Source organism: Sylvia atricapilla, chromosome 11 (genome assembly GCF_009819655.1).
Source record: "Sylvia atricapilla isolate bSylAtr1 chromosome 11, bSylAtr1.pri, whole genome shotgun sequence".
In the NCBI taxonomy this organism is placed as follows: domain Eukaryota; kingdom Metazoa; phylum Chordata; class Aves; order Passeriformes; family Sylviidae; genus Sylvia; species Sylvia atricapilla.
The window spans coordinates 15164746-15180927 of NC_089150.1; the positions used below are offsets into that span (position 1 = coordinate 15164746).

The 16182-nt window shown below is 52.1% G+C and overlaps 1 protein-coding gene across 1 annotated transcript; it reads left to right on the forward strand.

Annotated features, from left to right (window-relative positions):
- Positions 1–1258: 1258 nt before the first annotated feature.
- DUSP7 (dual specificity phosphatase 7) lies at positions 1259–9457 on the forward strand. The gene is made up of 3 exons (XM_066326809.1): positions 1259–1912; positions 4134–4562; positions 7082–9457. Exons 1-3 carry the CDS (start codon positions 1501–1503, stop codon positions 7387–7389), a joined length of 1149 nt encoding a protein of 382 aa, XP_066182906.1. The 5' UTR covers positions 1259–1500; the 3' UTR covers positions 7390–9457.
- The last annotated feature ends 6725 nt before the right edge of the window (positions 9458–16182 follow it).

The window sequence follows — 16182 nt, forward strand, 5'->3', positions numbered from 1 at the left end:
AGTGTTTTAAGAGCAATATCTTTCCTCTTATCCAAGGTACAGCCCAGTTCTTGAAATTCAGCCAGCTGGGAAAAAAACCTGAGGAGACCTCAGTCTTTTAGTCAGGTCGCTGAACCTGGGAATCTTTTGGTGAAACAGACCCTACCTCATCCTTTCAAATAGTGTGTGCTGACAAAGTTTATATTAAGAGGCTAAAGAGAAGTTAGAGAGAGAAAAAAAGGAATGGCTCATCTGTCTCAGGCTGGGGAGAAGGGCTGGTTACAACTCATCCTCATTGGAATTTGGAGAGCAAAGGCTTGTAGGATAACCTAGGTGAGAGGAGAACACAGGAGAGCTCCAGTGAAACCTCTGGCTGAAAGCTGGGTCAGCCCTGGGGTCAGGCCAGGTTACCTGGGGATGCGTTGAGTTGGATCTTGAAAACCAGCGAGGATGGAGATTGCACAACCTCTCTGAGCAATCCAGCAATGTTTGACTGCCTGCATGGTGAAAATAGACTGCAGTAGATGTGGCTCATACAGAACCACGTTTTTAATGTCATCCTGCTCATTAAAAAGAGAAAGATCAAATCTATTTTGTAACAGGAACAGTTTGTGTGAGGCATGGAAAACTTCTGGTACCAGAGGACTGATTCACATGAGAAGGAATGTAAAAGATGGAAGGTAACCAAAGGGTGCCTCCAGTTACATTCCTGTCTTGAAATGTTACTGCTGCAGCACAAAAGGTTTGTATTTATAGCAGTGGATACCAGCAGGGAAGATACTCTAAAAATAAACAAGGATGCACGGATAAAAACATCTATGTTGTAGCTCATTCTGAGAACGAAAGAGAATGCGGAGGCTTAATGAGTCTCAGTCGGTTTTATTTTGGAACTGTGAGTTCCTGTCAAAGACCAAACAGGACTGGGCACGACCCGCTCAAAACCCACGCGGGCCTCCGCAGCGGCCGGCCGTGCGGCCGGGTCACTGCAGCGTCTGAGGGTTTTTACCGAAGGGCAGCCCCGGGCGGCGTGAGCCGTGCCCGGCGCCCCGCGGCTCCCGCGGCTTTCGGCGCTTCCCGCGCTCTGCCCCCGCCGCGGCCCCGCCCCTGCCCGTATTGGGCCGCCCCGCTCCCTCCGCCGCGCCTCATTGGCTGCGGGGGCGAGGGGGCGGGCCCCGGCGAGGGGCGGGGCCAGCGTGTGCGCGGTGCCGCAGCGGCCGCTGGGCGCAGCGCCGGGCGGGGCCGAGCCGCCGGGCCCCGCCGCCGCCCCGCCTCCCGAGGCATGACACGCCGAGGCGCCGGCGAAGCCCCGCTCTAATTGAGGCCGCCGGCATGGGGCGCAGCGCGTAGGGCTGAGCGGGGGCCGCCGCGCTCCGGGCCGCAGACACCGCGCACCCGCGGCCGTGCCGAGCGAAGCCGCCGTCCGGCGCAGCGCGAAGACCGACCCGGCGGAGCGGGGCCGCGTCCGGACGCCGCGTGGGTGGCCGGCGGGCCGGGCGCTGGCGGCCGCCGCTGCCGAGCCCCATGAAAACGCAGGTCTGGGGGAGCTCCCCGCGGGCGCCCATGGCTGCGGCGATGCCGTGCAAGAGCGCGGAGTGGCTGCAGGAGGAGCTGGAGTCGGGCGGCGGCCGCTCGCTGCTGCTGCTCGACTGCCGCCCCCACGAGCTCTTCGAGAGCTCGCACATCGAAACGGCCATCAACCTGGCCATCCCCGGGCTCATGCTGCGCCGCCTCAAGAAGGGCAACTTGCCCATCCGCTCCATCATCCCCAACCACGAGGACAAGGAGCGCTTCGTTAAGCGCTGCAAGGCCGACACCGTGCTGCTCTACGACGAGGCCACCGCCGACTGGCAGGACAGCGGTGCCGCCACCTCCGTGCTGGGTCTCCTTCTCCAGAAGCTGCGCGATGACGGCTGTAAAGCCTATTACCTGAAAGGTGAGATGCTCCTCGCCCTCCCTCCAGCCCCGTCCCGCTCCCGCAGCCCTTGTCGTGTCACTCTGCGCAGCCTCTGGCCGGCCGCTGCATCCCCAGGGTGCCCATCCCCTGGTCGGACGGAGGTGGCTGGCTTGTTTTGCTTCCTTCCCTTATTCCTTCTGCCTGGTTTCTCTCCCCCTCTGTTTTTTTCCCCCCCTCCTCTGCATCCCGCTTTAATCCCCCGCACAAAATGGTCGCAGGCTGGAAGCGGCCGGGAGCGCCCCGCTTCTTCCTGCGTCGCCTCTCCGGTAGCGGCGGGAGGAGCCCCCCAGCCCCGCCGCCGGCGCGGCCCCGTCCCAAGCGATCCCGGCTGGGCAGCGCCGGGCGCCCCTCGCCTCCGCTCCCCGGAGGGAGCCTTTCGGGCTTTCCCCGCGCCGGCACCAGTCTTCTCTCAAACCCCTCGGAAGGAATGGCCGGATTTGGGGGGCAAGAGAGCCCTTCCCTGTTTTTATTTTACCTCCCCATACAGCGAAGAAGCGAGCGCTTGGGTTTTCCTCCGCCTTTGTCGGGCAGTGCCGCTGTCTGGGAGAGGGCAGCCCGGCTGCGTCCCCGGGGCAGGGCGATGGCCAGCGGGGACCTGCGTTACCGGGGCGCCGAGCCCCGCACACGCCTCTCCGTGAGGGCCAGGGGTGCTTTGGGATTTTGGGGGTTTTTTTGGCCATTTTGAAAGATCGCAGCGGCTGAGCAGAGCCCGCTGCTGCGACCCTTCCCATCCTCCCAGTGCGGTCGCTGGGTGGCGGGTTTGAGGCAGGAATAACAGAAGAGCGGGGGAGCGTGTGTGGGGGAGAGTGGTCAAGAAAGTTGCCACTTGCGGCTCTTTAAAAAACACGGCTGTTCCTTGATAGACCCGTTTTGGGGAGCCGGGGAAGCCCCTGGTGGCAGGGTGGGGCGGCGGAGGGGCAGTCAGGTTTTTGGGGACCAGCCCTCGGGGCTGCGCAGCCCGCACACACCAAAACATCGTGACGGGCCAGCACAGGGGCTGATCCCATTCCCCCCGTGACCCTCCGATCCCTGCCCGTGGACGAGACTCCCATCCCAACATCCTATCCCGGTTTGGGGTTGCCCCATGGGCTCCGTTGCTCCCTCGCTTTGCATTCCTGCTTCTCTCCCCCTCGTCCGTAGCAGGAAGGAGCGGTTTTGAAGTTACTCCTAAGCTCTCCCCGATGGGCAGGGGAGGAGCTGAGCCCCTTTCTCTGCCTTTTTCCGGGAGCCTCGGTGGGAAATGTTTCCAATTAAAATTCCAAAATGGCTCCTCGGCGCTGTCTGGCGGCGCGGGGGGAGGAGGAGGGCGAGGACGAGCCTTTTTCATGAATGGATGTGGCAGGAGCTGTCTGTCCTGCTCAGTGACCCCGCCACAACCGCCGAACCCACTAACGAAGTTTTCAGGAGCCCTTTCTAATTAAACCATTTGTCAGTGTCAGATCCCGATGGCTGAGCTCTGCTTTAATGCTGCCTGGAAAGGAGGTAGATCGGTGGGGTTTTTGCTTCCCTGCCTCTGCCTTCCTTCCCAAGCCGCCGAGCTGGAGAAAAATACTTAGGGGCAGCCGTGAAGGGTCCCATCACTCTGCACTCCTCCTGTGGTTTGGCTGAAGAACAAACCTGTGGCACTGTTCTGTTGCAAAACCTATTTGTAGTGATAAAGTAGTTGTGAGGATCGCTCTGTGGCAAAACTTAGGGTATTTTTTCCTGCTTGGAGGTGAATAATTTCATTGGGTTTTAGTGCCTGGGGTGAGTATGTGGTGATTGTCCCTCATCTGTCCTTTCAGACATGGATCATTTTCTCTCCAAGTGGCATAATAGCTCTTGCCTAAACTGCCCCAGACCCTTACTTTTGAAAAGCTAACAAGGCAAGATTGTATCTTGACACTGATTTTATTTGTGGATGTTTCTTTCTTTCGTAGTTGAGATTTGGCCCTATTTTTCACAAGCAATATCGAACTTTGTAAGAACCACTCTTTGGTCTCCTGGGCCCTGTTTGCTCAGTATCAGTTTGCCCAGGGAAGATGAGGGAGCAGGGAAATGCTTTTCTTGGTGTGAAGTTGAAGGGATGCCAACTTTTTGCTCTTAAAGACTTTCTGAGTAACTTGTTCACATGTAAAAGGATTTCCCATTATGAAAAATGAAACATCTTTTTTTTTTTTTTTTTTCTCTTTCTCTGTCTCTCTCCTTTCCCCCTTCCCAGGTGGCTTTAACAAGTTTCAGACTGAATATTCTGAGCACTGCGAGACAAACCTTGACAGCTCCTCACCCAGCAACTCTCCCCCAGCATCAGTCCTTGGCCTGGGAGGGCTGCGGATAAGTTCCGACTGCTCGGATGGTGAATCCGACAGGGAGCCCAGCAGTGCCACGGAGTCGGATGGGAGCCCCATCCCCAACAATCAGCCTGCCTTTCCAGTCCAGATCCTACCTTACCTGTACCTGGGCTGTGCCAAAGATTCAACCAACTTGGATGTCCTGGGCAAATACGGCATTAAATACATCCTGAATGTGACTCCTAACCTGCCAAACATGTTTGAGCATGACGGAGAGTTCAAGTACAAGCAGATCCCCATCTCAGATCACTGGAGCCAGAACCTCTCGCAGTTCTTTCCTGAGGCCATTGCTTTCATTGGTAGGTAGCTGGCAGAACATCTCTTTTCATACTCACCGCTTGGGAATGTGGTGTGCTGCTTGGGAATGTGGTGTGCCGCTTCCCAGGGCTGCTGCTGTCTCCGGCCTCACCTTTCCAGGGCACAGCATCAGCTTAGCAGCCAAGTATCGTGCTCTGAGGTGGCACATCTGGTGCATGTCACCTTGGCTGAGTTCATGGAGGCCTCCCCTTCCAAAATTCAGCCTTCTTGCAGCAGCTTAGCTGAGCTACCTGCGAGTGCTTGCACTGGCCCCTTCTGCCTCTTGCCCTTGTGTGGGGATTTGCACTGGTGAGAAATGGCTGAACCCAGGCAGTGGGGAGCTCCTTTGCCTGCCCTCCTTGGGGATGGGAGCTGCATAAGTGTGACTGGTGCCAGCAACTCCTTAGCCCCAAATCTGGTTAAAATCAGGGAGTGTCTGTGTGTGTGTGCGTATGCGTGTCTGTGTGTTTTCTTTTCCCAAGGGGATTTGCTAGTCTTGTTGAGATCCTGCTGTAAGTCACCCTAGCATAACTAACTCCTTGTATGGATACTTCTAAGGTAAGTGTCAACACAATGAGTTAGTGATTATAATTATACTGCAGAGTTTGGATGGAAAAACTGCTAGTCCCTGTGACACTTTTAGCTGGTGATGGTGGGGTTCAGGAAGGAAGATCTCTTCTCTCAGGCCAGCCTTGACTTTGAGAATTGCTTCTTATTCTGTAGGAAGTTTTTGTTGGGCTGAACAGGCATGTACACTTCCAGCCTGACCTGTGCTGTTTGCTCACGATAGTAATTAGCCTAATCAGCTCTGTTTTATGGGGGTGAATGGCACAGGCAGTAATATCACCGTTAACTATTAAAAGCCCCATGGCTTCATTTCTGATTACAAATACTTGTGTAGGTAAAGGAGAGGGTGACCTTTACCTGCAGACTGAAACCTGTGCAGCTCCTTTCAATGCTGTCCATTTCAGACCCCGTAGCTTGCGCTTGCTGTGCTGTGAGGCCTGAAATGGGGCAGAGCAGTGGTGGATCCTTGTCTGTTCTTCAGCTGTCAGAAACCCTGGTTCCCACACGCTCTCCTTTGCCCCCAGCTTCTGCCCTCCAGTAACATGCCTGTGGTCAGAAGCCGCAGCTTCAGTGTGGCAACAGGGACCTGTCTGATGTCCCATCTGCGCTTCCTGCGTGAGCAGCGTGTTAAACGTCAGGGGTGAGGTACAGTGTCCCTGCTGACATGCGGCTTTTTGGGATCTGTCTGCTCCAGTCAGCCCATGTCTCTGTGAACACCTAGCTTGTGCTTTCCAGTTAATGACAGGAAATGGAGGATTACCTCACTCTAAAACCAAACACTAAGAAATGCCGTGCAGGTCAGATGAAAGGCAAAAATGTCTGGAAAAATGTTGAACGGGAGAGCCTGGGGGGAGGGCTGAGTACACTGGGCGGTGATTGCCCACTCTACTGGAAATTCTTGCCTGGTTTTGGAGACTGGGCAGAAAACCTGTTGTGGCTTGGGTCTGGATTTTTGTTTTGCCTGCATCTTCTTTGCCCTTTCCTGCACTTATGGTGCCGGAGTGTCTCTTACCTCTCGATTTGCCCGAGGATCCTCTTTCTCCTGCCACCTTTTTGCTCCCCACCAAGCTCTCAGTCAAATGACTGACTTCAAATAGGGCTGCCCAGAAGTAAAAGCAGCGCTGGGTACTTGCGTGCATTCAGTTCTCTCAGTGGCGTGTCCCTCTTTCAGCACTGAGATGTCGATTCATAAAGGGATCACACTGTTCTGGCTGTGTGAGAGACAATGAGCGTGTGTGTGCGTTTCAGTCGGTGGCAAGGGAGGGGAAATTTCACTGCTATTCTCTCGCCATTTTTTGGTCCAGCCTGCATTCCTGCTTCCCGCTACCATTCATCCTGAGAGTCTCCTCCAACACAAGCATTTGTTTGTAGTGAAGTGCATTTCTGTCGATCCTAAAGAACAATTTCACAATAAGGGAAGTTCCTGCACTTCAGACTCTGCTTAAATTGGCATTGGCTGCATTCATGTAACTTTGTAGTGGAAGGAGGGCAGGAACAGCAGAAGAGAATAGCTTGTGTAGTGCCAGGCTGCAGCCTTGCCCTGAGTACACTGTCTTCCCTGGTTTAGCTGGAGTTCAGGTGGGTGTGCTGTGCTCAGCACCAGCATCTCCCTGGAGCTGTTGTCTCCAGCTCCATCTGTCTCCTGTGGATTACTCCAGCTCTCTTGAGTAGAGGGTACAGATGCTCCCTAGGCAAGGGATGTGTTGCTAGACTTGATTGATACTTTTGAAGCACATGCCTTGCTGAGCGTGTGCAGCATTGCCATATAGCAGGAGCCCTGTGGGGAGAAATGTGGGTGTCCAATGGACATGGGATGGTGTCACTAGGGGCAGGGGATCCAGTTCTGGCAGTTGCTGTGGTGCTGGCAGCTTGCAGCTGCCATCTGGCTCTGCTCCAAAGCCATGCATTTTTGGTGCAGAATAATAGACTCCCCCTTCCCCTTGTCTTGTTTCAGATGAGGCTCGTTCCAAGAAGTGTGGGATCCTTGTTCACTGCCTCGCTGGCATCAGCCGATCCGTAACAGTCACTGTTGCCTACTTGATGCAAAAACTCAACTTGTCCCTGAATGATGCCTATGACTTTGTGAAAAGAAAAAAATCCAACATTTCCCCAAACTTTAACTTCATGGGCCAGCTCCTGGACTTTGAGAGGACTCTGGGACTCAACAGCCCTTGTGACAACCGCTCGCCCAGTGAACAGCTCTACTTCACCACCCCCACCAACCACAACCTGTTCCAGCTGAACACTCTGGAGTCCACATGAAGGGGACACTGCCTGGTTGGGAACTCGAGCATCGAATCGCTTCTCTTGAGTATTTCAACTCTTACGAAAAGATCTTCTTGCCAGGCAGCTCTGAGATGAGTAGCTTCTCTGGGCAGAGGTGCCTGATCGCTGCTTTAGGAAGGCTAATGCCGCTCACTAAGTATCCTGATCCAAGTGGTTTGAAGAGGTATTGTTTTTACAGGGCGATGTTACAGCGTTTTGGACGCAGCTGTCACCGGCAATAACCGCTTTCCTGGGTGCATTGAGACTGTCAGAACACGCACATGTGTGAAGAGCTACCGGGGGTTAGCTTGCTGTGGAAAATGAGGAGATTTATGCACTTGGAAACCTTGAACAAAAGGTGTTGGGCCAAGACTGTTTTAAAACCCAAGTTTACTTTTTTTGATTTAAAAAAAAATAAGAAAAGGTAGATCTTACTCAAGCTTTGGGTTCAAACTCTTTTTAGATCTGTAAGTTCTTGACTGTTTGTACAGACCAGGTTGCAAAACCAGTATTTTATTCTGTTTCTTGTTTGATCATTTATTATTTTTTTTAATCAAATGTTTATATTGACCAAATGCATTTTGCACACTTTGTGAAGCCTTGGTATGTCCTGGCATATTACTGGGTACTCCAGAGAGAGATACATGCTGCTGCTGTTGTTGTTAGCATCTGGTAGGAAGCTTTGTTATGTGTGAAGGCCAGTTGGGCTTAAACGCAACCCCTTCACCACTCCTGCACTCACAATCACAAACTCTGCACTGATTCAGCCAAGGTGACTAAGCCGCAAGCTTTTTTTTAATGCCACCCCTGCCAAAAACACTGCTATTGCCAGAGGTAAAACTCTCGTAGCCTCCAGAGCTGGTAGAAGCATGTCTGAGCCCGGCTTTTATTCTCTGCTGCCTGTTGACTGACTTAACGTCATCCAGCTGGCCTGAAACCATTCCAGCTTCCCGAGTCCAGAAGGTAGTTGCGATGCTGGCGTTTCTTGTGCGCACTGGATCCTTTCCAAGGTGTGCGGGGTGGAGGGGGAATGCAGCGAGCGCCTGGAGCAGAGCGAGGATTGTGTGGCGGGACAGGACTCAATCGTCACGCACGGAGCGTGTGAGGGGGGTGAAGAGATGTGGAAATGATGAGGAGATCATTGTAACAGAGAATTTTTATATATATATATATATATGAATATATATATTAACTGGCAAATTTTGAGATGATTGGAGCTTTCAGCAGAGGTTCTGATTTTTTTTCTTCCTCTTTCGAATAACTTTATGCCGTGCCTTCTATTCTGAGAAGACTTGTATGTATTTCTGGCTAGTGTTTGGCAGACTCCTTTTACCAAGCTGGGAGGGGAGGAAGTGGTAATAATTTCTGGGAGGAGGGCAGAACGGATTTGGAGATTTCTTTATTGGCTGCAATGTAGTCCCTCCTTTCTCCCCCCTCCCTGTCCACTTTAACTCTCAAGTAAGTGAAAAAAAAAAAAAAAAAAAAAAAGCCACGGATTTTTTTCTAAATATCCAGTTTTTTGTACTTTTTTCAAGAAAAAGAAAAAACATTTAAAAAAATCTCCATCTGGAGGAATGTTTGACGCTGTCACATCCTGAAACTGTTCTTTTTCGTTAAAGATGTTATCAGAATGTTGGAATGAGCTTCTGTTTCTTTTTTTTCTGGTTGTTTTTTGTTTGTTTGTTGGGTTTTGTTTGCCACAATGTTGGGATCATGGGTCATTGGAAGGGAGAATGGGCGTACGATTGTGAGTGAGAAAATTGAGAATATCCTAATTGCATCTTACCTCATGGAGGAATTTATTTTTTCAGGGATTTTTTGACAGTGCATCTGTATTGCATTACAGCTAAGCTGGTTTGTAAAGGCTTCTTGTGCTGTTAGTGGTCTTTATTCTTTAAAGGAAAAAATAAGATGCGTCTTCTGATTAGTGCAAATGAGAGCTTGTTAGTGAGGAATGGTTCTGCTTTCTGAGTTATGAAGGAAAATTAGTGACCCTATATATACTGATCCAATATTGGGACTTTGTTTATATTGCAAATAAATATTATTTTTTCTTTAAAAATTATGTTTGTGTCAGATGCTTGTCTAGCCTCTGCCCATATAAGGGCACGCTGCTCTTATCCATTTTTTATGGTCGATTAGGGTCCTCCTGTGACCGTGGAGAGCATTTGCTGGGCCGTGCTCAAGTGTGGTGTTTGGTTTCATGCACAGCTTAATTTTTAAGACCTGTGGTAAAATGGAGAGGGGGAGGGTGGGTGGGCAAGGAGAGGGATAAGGGGGTATTGGATAAACTGGAGAACAAAGAGCAGCTTGAGAATGGGACTGGCTTTGACCCCAGCCATTCCTCAGTGCCAAAAATGAATAGATAAACTAAAGACACTTGTTCGCTGTTTAAGCGTGGCCTACAAAGGCATGGCAAGTCCTTGCCCACAACTGTTGTGTTAGCAGACTATAGGAAAGCAAGAAGTCAGAGGCTTGTGGGCAACCACCTGATGGGTTATCCTGGGGCTCTTGGAGAGCCAGAGCCCCCCACTGCATCCCTGGGGAAGGGGGTGCTGTGTGTGTTACACTTGGGCTGTGCTGTGTCCCCCTGTGCTCCCTTGATGATTTGTGGGAAATACGGAGGGGCTGATGAGGATGCTTTAGGGTGAAATGTGGCTCTAAACATCTGAGTGCAGCCCAGCTAAGGGAGCTGTGGCTCACTGTGACTCTGCCTGTAGCTGGGCAGCAGTAGGTTGCCCCCAGCATTCCTTGTTTTAACCTGCACGGCGAGAAATTAAAGGACTATTAAATTGTTCAGTTCCTCAGAGTAACCACGTGTGTCATCTTGTTCTAATCCTAGGGTCTGAGCACTAAAGACAAGTAGTTGTATTCCAGAAGCAGCTCAAGCTAGTGGGTGTAGAGGGGAAGTAAAGGCAGCAGCAGGAGCCAAGGGAGTGTGCACATGAGTTTGTTTATTCCTGGACTCCATGATGGGAATCTATATATTGATTTAGAGGCCCATTTGTGGCTAAACAAACAAAAATCTACCTGGTATACAGGGGAAGGAAGACCTTTAGGTTTTCCTCTGTAATTACATGGTAGAGTAGCTCTTGAGGAAGATAGGAAACTGCTGGAGGCTGGCTGTGCACTGAAGGAGTGCAGAACAGCTTGTCAGGTGTATGGCTGTATTTGCTTCCATCTAATTTCCTCTCAGGTTTTTCTGGTAAGGTATAGAGCAGGATATTCGCAGTTAGCATTGTAAGCACATTTGTGTGGTAGCTGAGTCGTGGCTGCCTGCAGCAGCACAGCTGCTGTTTGCTGTGGCCTTGGAAGAAGAGCTGGTGTGAAGGGAGCTACCAGACAGCTCCTGGGGACATGATCCTGGGTCATGCTGTGAGTGTCCTGGCACTGTGGCACTCAAAAGCCCTGTTGTCAAAGGAAGGAGATGACTTGTCTGAAAATCATCCTGCCACCTGCAAACAGGACACACAGGAGCTTTTTCCAAGCTTCCTGGCCTCAACAGCAAGTAGCAGCCAGCCTGGCTGGCTGGTCTTCAGCCATCAGTGTTTTACAAATCTCGGGGGGTTTCCTTGGAGACCTGGTGTCCTGTAATTCAGTGAGGAGAAGAGAACTGACATCAGGCAAGGGGCAGTACTGGAGAAATAGTTACAGAGGGAAAAGAGAGCGTGGGGTCTGTCTGCACTCCCTTGCAGAGGCAGGCACGAGCACTAGCTGAGCGTAGGAGCACAGGCTGAGTGAGAAAGCTGGTTATGTTCAGAGCAGTGGAATTTGGCAAGGAGATAGAGCTTCCCACACGAAACAGGGAGAAGCTCCTTGGTTAACCCATTTATTCCAGACAAGCTGTTTATAAGACACTCCTGTGGTATTCTACTTTACAAAACCAGGTAATCTCCTGCCTGGGCAGAGAGAGCTCCTGTCCCTGGGTTTTCACATGTGATGCCACCAAGCCCTCAGGCAATATGAGTGGGAATTTATCTTGTTTGTTTTTTTTTTCCCCGCAATGGATGACTTTATCTTAACTCATTTGAACAGTTAGAGGGACCATGGGTCCCAGGTGCTTCCAAAGAGCTTCTCCCTCCATTTCAAGTCATGGCAAAAGCTAAGCTGCTGCAATTCCCCACTGGAAGCCCAGTATCAGGAGCCCTGTGAGCAGGACACAAGCTCAGGGAATGATCTCTGTGGTTGTTAGTAGCTTTTTCCCCCTTGCTTGTGCCTACCCTTCCCTTGGTGTGGTATCAAACATATCCTGAGCATGATGCAAGTCAATCTTTGCAGCTCTGCACTTGCCTGCTGTTGCGACACCCAGAGAGGCACGTGGAAAAGCAGACACTTCCTGCTACCATCTGAGTTTGGGTGCCTGCATTTCCAAGGCAACCAGGTTATTTGTGGGCTGTTACATTCTTGTTTGATCCTTTACGTGAGGAAATCAGGCTATTTGCAGTATTGTAAAGGCACGCAAATAGTTCAGCTAATAAACACATGCTTGTATTTACTGGCACAGGCTGTGATGGTCGTGCTCTGGGCTGCTCAGAATGCGTGTGAAGCGGGTTTTCTTCTGGATTATGCCACTTGCTCCCATGCTTCCTCATATCTGTCTCTTCATTGTGGAGTGCTGGGCTGGCTAAATGTGGTGAGAGGGCGTGTGAGGGATTGTTCACCAGCAGCAGCAGCTCCTGGGATTCCCATCTACCCTCCACGTCCTGCTCCTGCGAGTTCCTTTACTCAAACTGCACAGTTCCCTCTCTGCTGGCTCTGTCCTCTGGCCTCTTGCTGTATCACCAACAGGTCCTGGCTCCATGCTGCCGCACACGCCTCAGCACCGAGGGTGCCCGTTCTCTGGGGACCACGCTCCAGGCAGCAGCCGCCCGCCATAAACGGGCGGGAAGGCGCGAGGGGGGAAGGAGGCTGTGAGGGAGGAAGGAAGCTGTGAGGGGGGGAAGGAAGCCATGAGGCGGGAAGGAGGCCATGAGGCGGAAAACTGAGGCGGGAAGGAGACCATGAGGCGGGAAACTGTGAGGGGGGAAGGAAGCCATGAGGCGGGAAGCTGTGAGGGGGGGAAGGAAGCCATGAGGCAGAAAACTGTGAGGCGGGAAGGAGGCCATGAGGCGGGAAATTGTGAGGGGGGAAGGAAGCCATGAGGCGGGAAGCCGTGAGGGGGGAAGGAGGCCATGAGGGGGGAAGCTGTGAAGGGGGGGGAAGGAAGCCATGAGGCGGGAAGGAGGCCATGAGGGGGGAAGGAAGCCATGAGGCGGGAAGCCGTGAAGGGGGGGGAAGGAAGCCATGAGGCGGGAAGCTGTGAGGGGGGAAGGAAGCCATGAGGCGGGAAGGAGGCCATGAGGGGGGAAGGAAGCCATGAGGCGGGAAGCTGTGAGGGGGGAAGGAAGCCATGAGGCGGGAAGCCGTGAGGCAGGACGTGCTTGGTGTCCAGCCTTGGGACAGCTGTCCTCAGCATGGGCAATGGCAGACACTTGGGGTTCTGCCTCCCCACCAGCTGCTGTGACAGGTCAGATGCCGCTGAGGGGACCCTGGCTGGGAGGGCCTGGAAGGCTCGTGGCCATCGCAGTGGCTGGGTCCTGTGGGGAGCCCAGGGAGGAAGGCTCTGAACAGCCAAACCCCTCAGCCTGAGTTGGAGGTGGCACCTGCTTGTCTGAGACTGGGAGCTGCTCCTGAAGGAACTGCAAATTTCTGGAGTCCCTGACACCTCGCTGGTGCCCTGCTCTGCTGTGCTGCCATCCTGGGTTTGAGGTGGGAGCTGGGTCAGGACAGAAGCTGTGGTTCAGCTTTGGTGGCTCTGTCAAGGGTCGGGGTTTAATTGTGTGTTGGGAATGAATCCTGCAGCAGGAGCAGCTGCCTGGGCTGGCTGACTAGCCCTGGGCTGCTGGGACCCAGCCTCCACGGGCTGTGTGGACCCCCTGGTGCTGGTGCAGGGCAGATCCCCCTCCTCTGCCCGGTGCAAGGTGAGGCCACCAGTGCTTTGCTGGCTTTTCTCCTCCACTGGTTGTGCTCACTGCTGAAATTGCCCTTTTTCTGCTTTATCCTGTTTTGCTTTTGTCTTGAAAGACAGGTGTCTTCTAGGGAAGACAGGAGCCTCCCTTCGAATTATTATAATTTCAAAATTAAGGACCTCTCAGGCAAGGATATGAGGGTAGGAATAACAGCTCTTTACCAGTATGTGTAACAAGACAAACAACAATAACTGTGGCATTAACAACAGAACAGAACCAGGAACGTTGTGACGGCCTTCTCGGCCGAGATGGGAAGGGATGGAGGAGAGGCTTTGCTTCCCAACCCCCGGGGCAGTCTGATCCCAGTGTCCCTGCAGGACTCTGAGGAGCACCAAGCTGGAAGGGCAGGGATGAGGTGTATCAGGAGCTCTGCAGGGTTAGCTGGCAGCATTGATGAGCAGCAATCCCAGGCTGGGAGATGAGGTGTATCAGGAGCTCTGCAGGGTTAGCTGGAAGGGCAGGGATGAGCAGGAATCCTGGGGGGATGAGGTGTATCAGGAGCTCTGCAGGGTTAGCTGGCATCAGGGATGAGGTGTATCAGAGGCTCTGCAGGGTTAGCTGGCAGCAGGGATGAGCAGCAATCCTGGGCTGGGGGATGAGGTGTATCAGGAGCTCCGGTGGCAGATGGAGCTGCAGCAGGTCCCGGCGGGACAGGGGCTGCGGGGACACAGCACAGCAAAGCCCCGGAGCAGCGGCGGCCCAGCCCCAGCGGGGCAGGAAAAGGCGAGCTCAGGATGCCTGGGCACACGAGCAGACGGTGGTGGGGCCCTAGGACTGGACTCCAGTGGTGACAGGGAATTCTCCCCGCAGTCAGCAACAGCTTGACCCTGCTCCTTCTGATGCTGAGAGCGAGAGGCAGCAGCTGCCCCCAGCCCTGCCTTTTACCTGCCCCCAAACTCGTGGTATCTTCCTCCTCAGAGACAAACTCCCAGAGGAAAAAAAAAAAAAAAGGTGTAGACAGATGCTGCATTCCTCTCCCCACCTTAGCCACTTCTTTTGGGGGTTTTTTTGTTGCTCAGGTACCCATAAGAACCCAGTAGTTAGTTTCCTAGCAACTTATGGGAAAAAAATTCTATAAGAAAAAACCCCAACCCCCAACACCTTTCCCTGGTTTTCCACTGCCTTCTGTTTCTTCAAATGGTTGGGAGTTGAGGTGATGTCATATGGCAGTGGGCCCTGCAAAGCTGTGGTCCTTCTGTAAGAGGAAGGAACCCCGGATTCCTCTCAGAGACATTTGGATGTGTTGGAAATGGAGACCTGCTGTGCTGCGGGGAGGTTTGGAGGGGATGTGTGTATCAGTTCTGTGCTGCTCAGTGGTACAAGTGATCCTAGAGCATGTAGGGCTCTAAGAAATATCTAGTGAGGGACCCAAGTCTGGGGAAAAAGGGGAATCCAGACAGATTTATTTTCTTGCTTTCTTTCCCTAGAGAAACATCTGGCTTATGTAAAGCCATTTGCTGGGGTTTTAATTGCTTTATTTTGAAAGTCTCTGCAATTGGGCATTCTGCTTTTCTCATCTCCCATCACTGCCTCAGGGGCAGATTCTTCATGATTTGGGGTTTTGCTTTCATGAAATTTACTCTTTGTTTCTGGGCTGTGTTGTCTTTTTCTTCTTTTCTTTCTTTTTCTTGTAAAGAACTGCTCCAGTTTGACTTGGGGTTTTGCCTTGCTTTCTTCCGGGAGGTGATTTTTTGTGATAAACCTTGCAAAAAATGAAAGGGAGCAGACTGGTGCATTGGTGAGACCCTGGTGACTGATATGGCATTAGTGAAAGCCTGTGCCAGGGGAAACTGAGCTCTGAGGTTTGATTGCATCATAAAAGCACAACCTTTTTCTGTAAGGGAGATTTTGAATTGAATTTTGTATGAGGGGGTGCAGTTAGAGGGATTAGCACTCTCCTTCCTTTTGCCAATGTGTCTCTGAATTGAACCCATTGTTTTCCCATGCATTTATCCTGGCAGTGAAGTGCTCACTACCTGGTGAAAGATTTACAGCCCTGCTCCAGTGATGCAATTTGTTTGGGTCTTACTCTAAATTTGCCATTTCCTCTCCCTGGGTGGCTTATTCCCTGCTGCTTGGAGCAGGCAGTGGTCCAGGCAGGATCACAGCCCCAAGAGCCAAGCAGGATCCTCTCAGAGCTCTGCAAAGCGAAGTGCTGGAGGAGAGTTTGATGGAATTCAGGGTGCTGAGCCTGCAGAAAGTTTCCCTGTCTTCTGACAGAACAAGGATCAGCTCTGCTGTCAGCACTACGTCTGTGTTCTCTCTGCCATTTTTCACCTTCCCTCTGCCCCCATTCCAGCTGTTGTCTTTGAGTGATTCTGTGCTAGAGGTTCAGGCAGGCTCCTGCATGTCTTGGCCTTGCATCCTCTTGGCAGAAAGCTGAGAGCAAGAAATGTTTGGGAAAGTCTTGTGGGGTTTTTTATTTTTATTTTTTAACAAGAAGGTTCACTATTCATTCATTCCCCAAATAGCTTTCCCTCTCATTGGACATCTTCCTGCTAGGACAGTCCAAGCCTGTTCTGACAGGCAGCTTATCTGCCTGGCAGCTCTGACTGCTTCCTCTGTCTCTCCTTTGTGTGGGAGGTGTTTTGTCTTTCCAAACTTCTGCTGACTTCAGTGGGCATTAGCTTGTGCCCAGACATGCACTGATAGTGCAGTTCAGTGCTGAAGTTCACAGCTGGTTTTTATTTATGTCCCTGCAGTGTGTTTTTCTTTTCGAGGGGAAGGATTTAAGTGGTTTGGGGAGGGAAGGAGAGTTGTTATTGAAAGTTAGTGAGGCCGA

What these genes read in the sequence shown, in the direction of transcription:
- DUSP7 (XM_066326809.1), top strand. Translation starts at nt 1,501, where the DNA reads ATGAAAACGCAGGTCTGGGGGAGCTCCCCGCGGGCGCCCATGGCTGCG. An exon ending in TAAAGCCTATTACCTGAAAG is followed by an intron (nt 1,913 to 4,133) that starts GTGAGATGCTCC and finishes CCCCCTTCCCAG; the next exon opens with GTGGCTTTAACAAGTTTCAG. An exon ending in TGAGGCCATTGCTTTCATTG is followed by an intron (nt 4,563 to 7,081) that starts GTAGGTAGCTGG and finishes GTCTTGTTTCAG; the next exon opens with ATGAGGCTCGTTCCAAGAAG.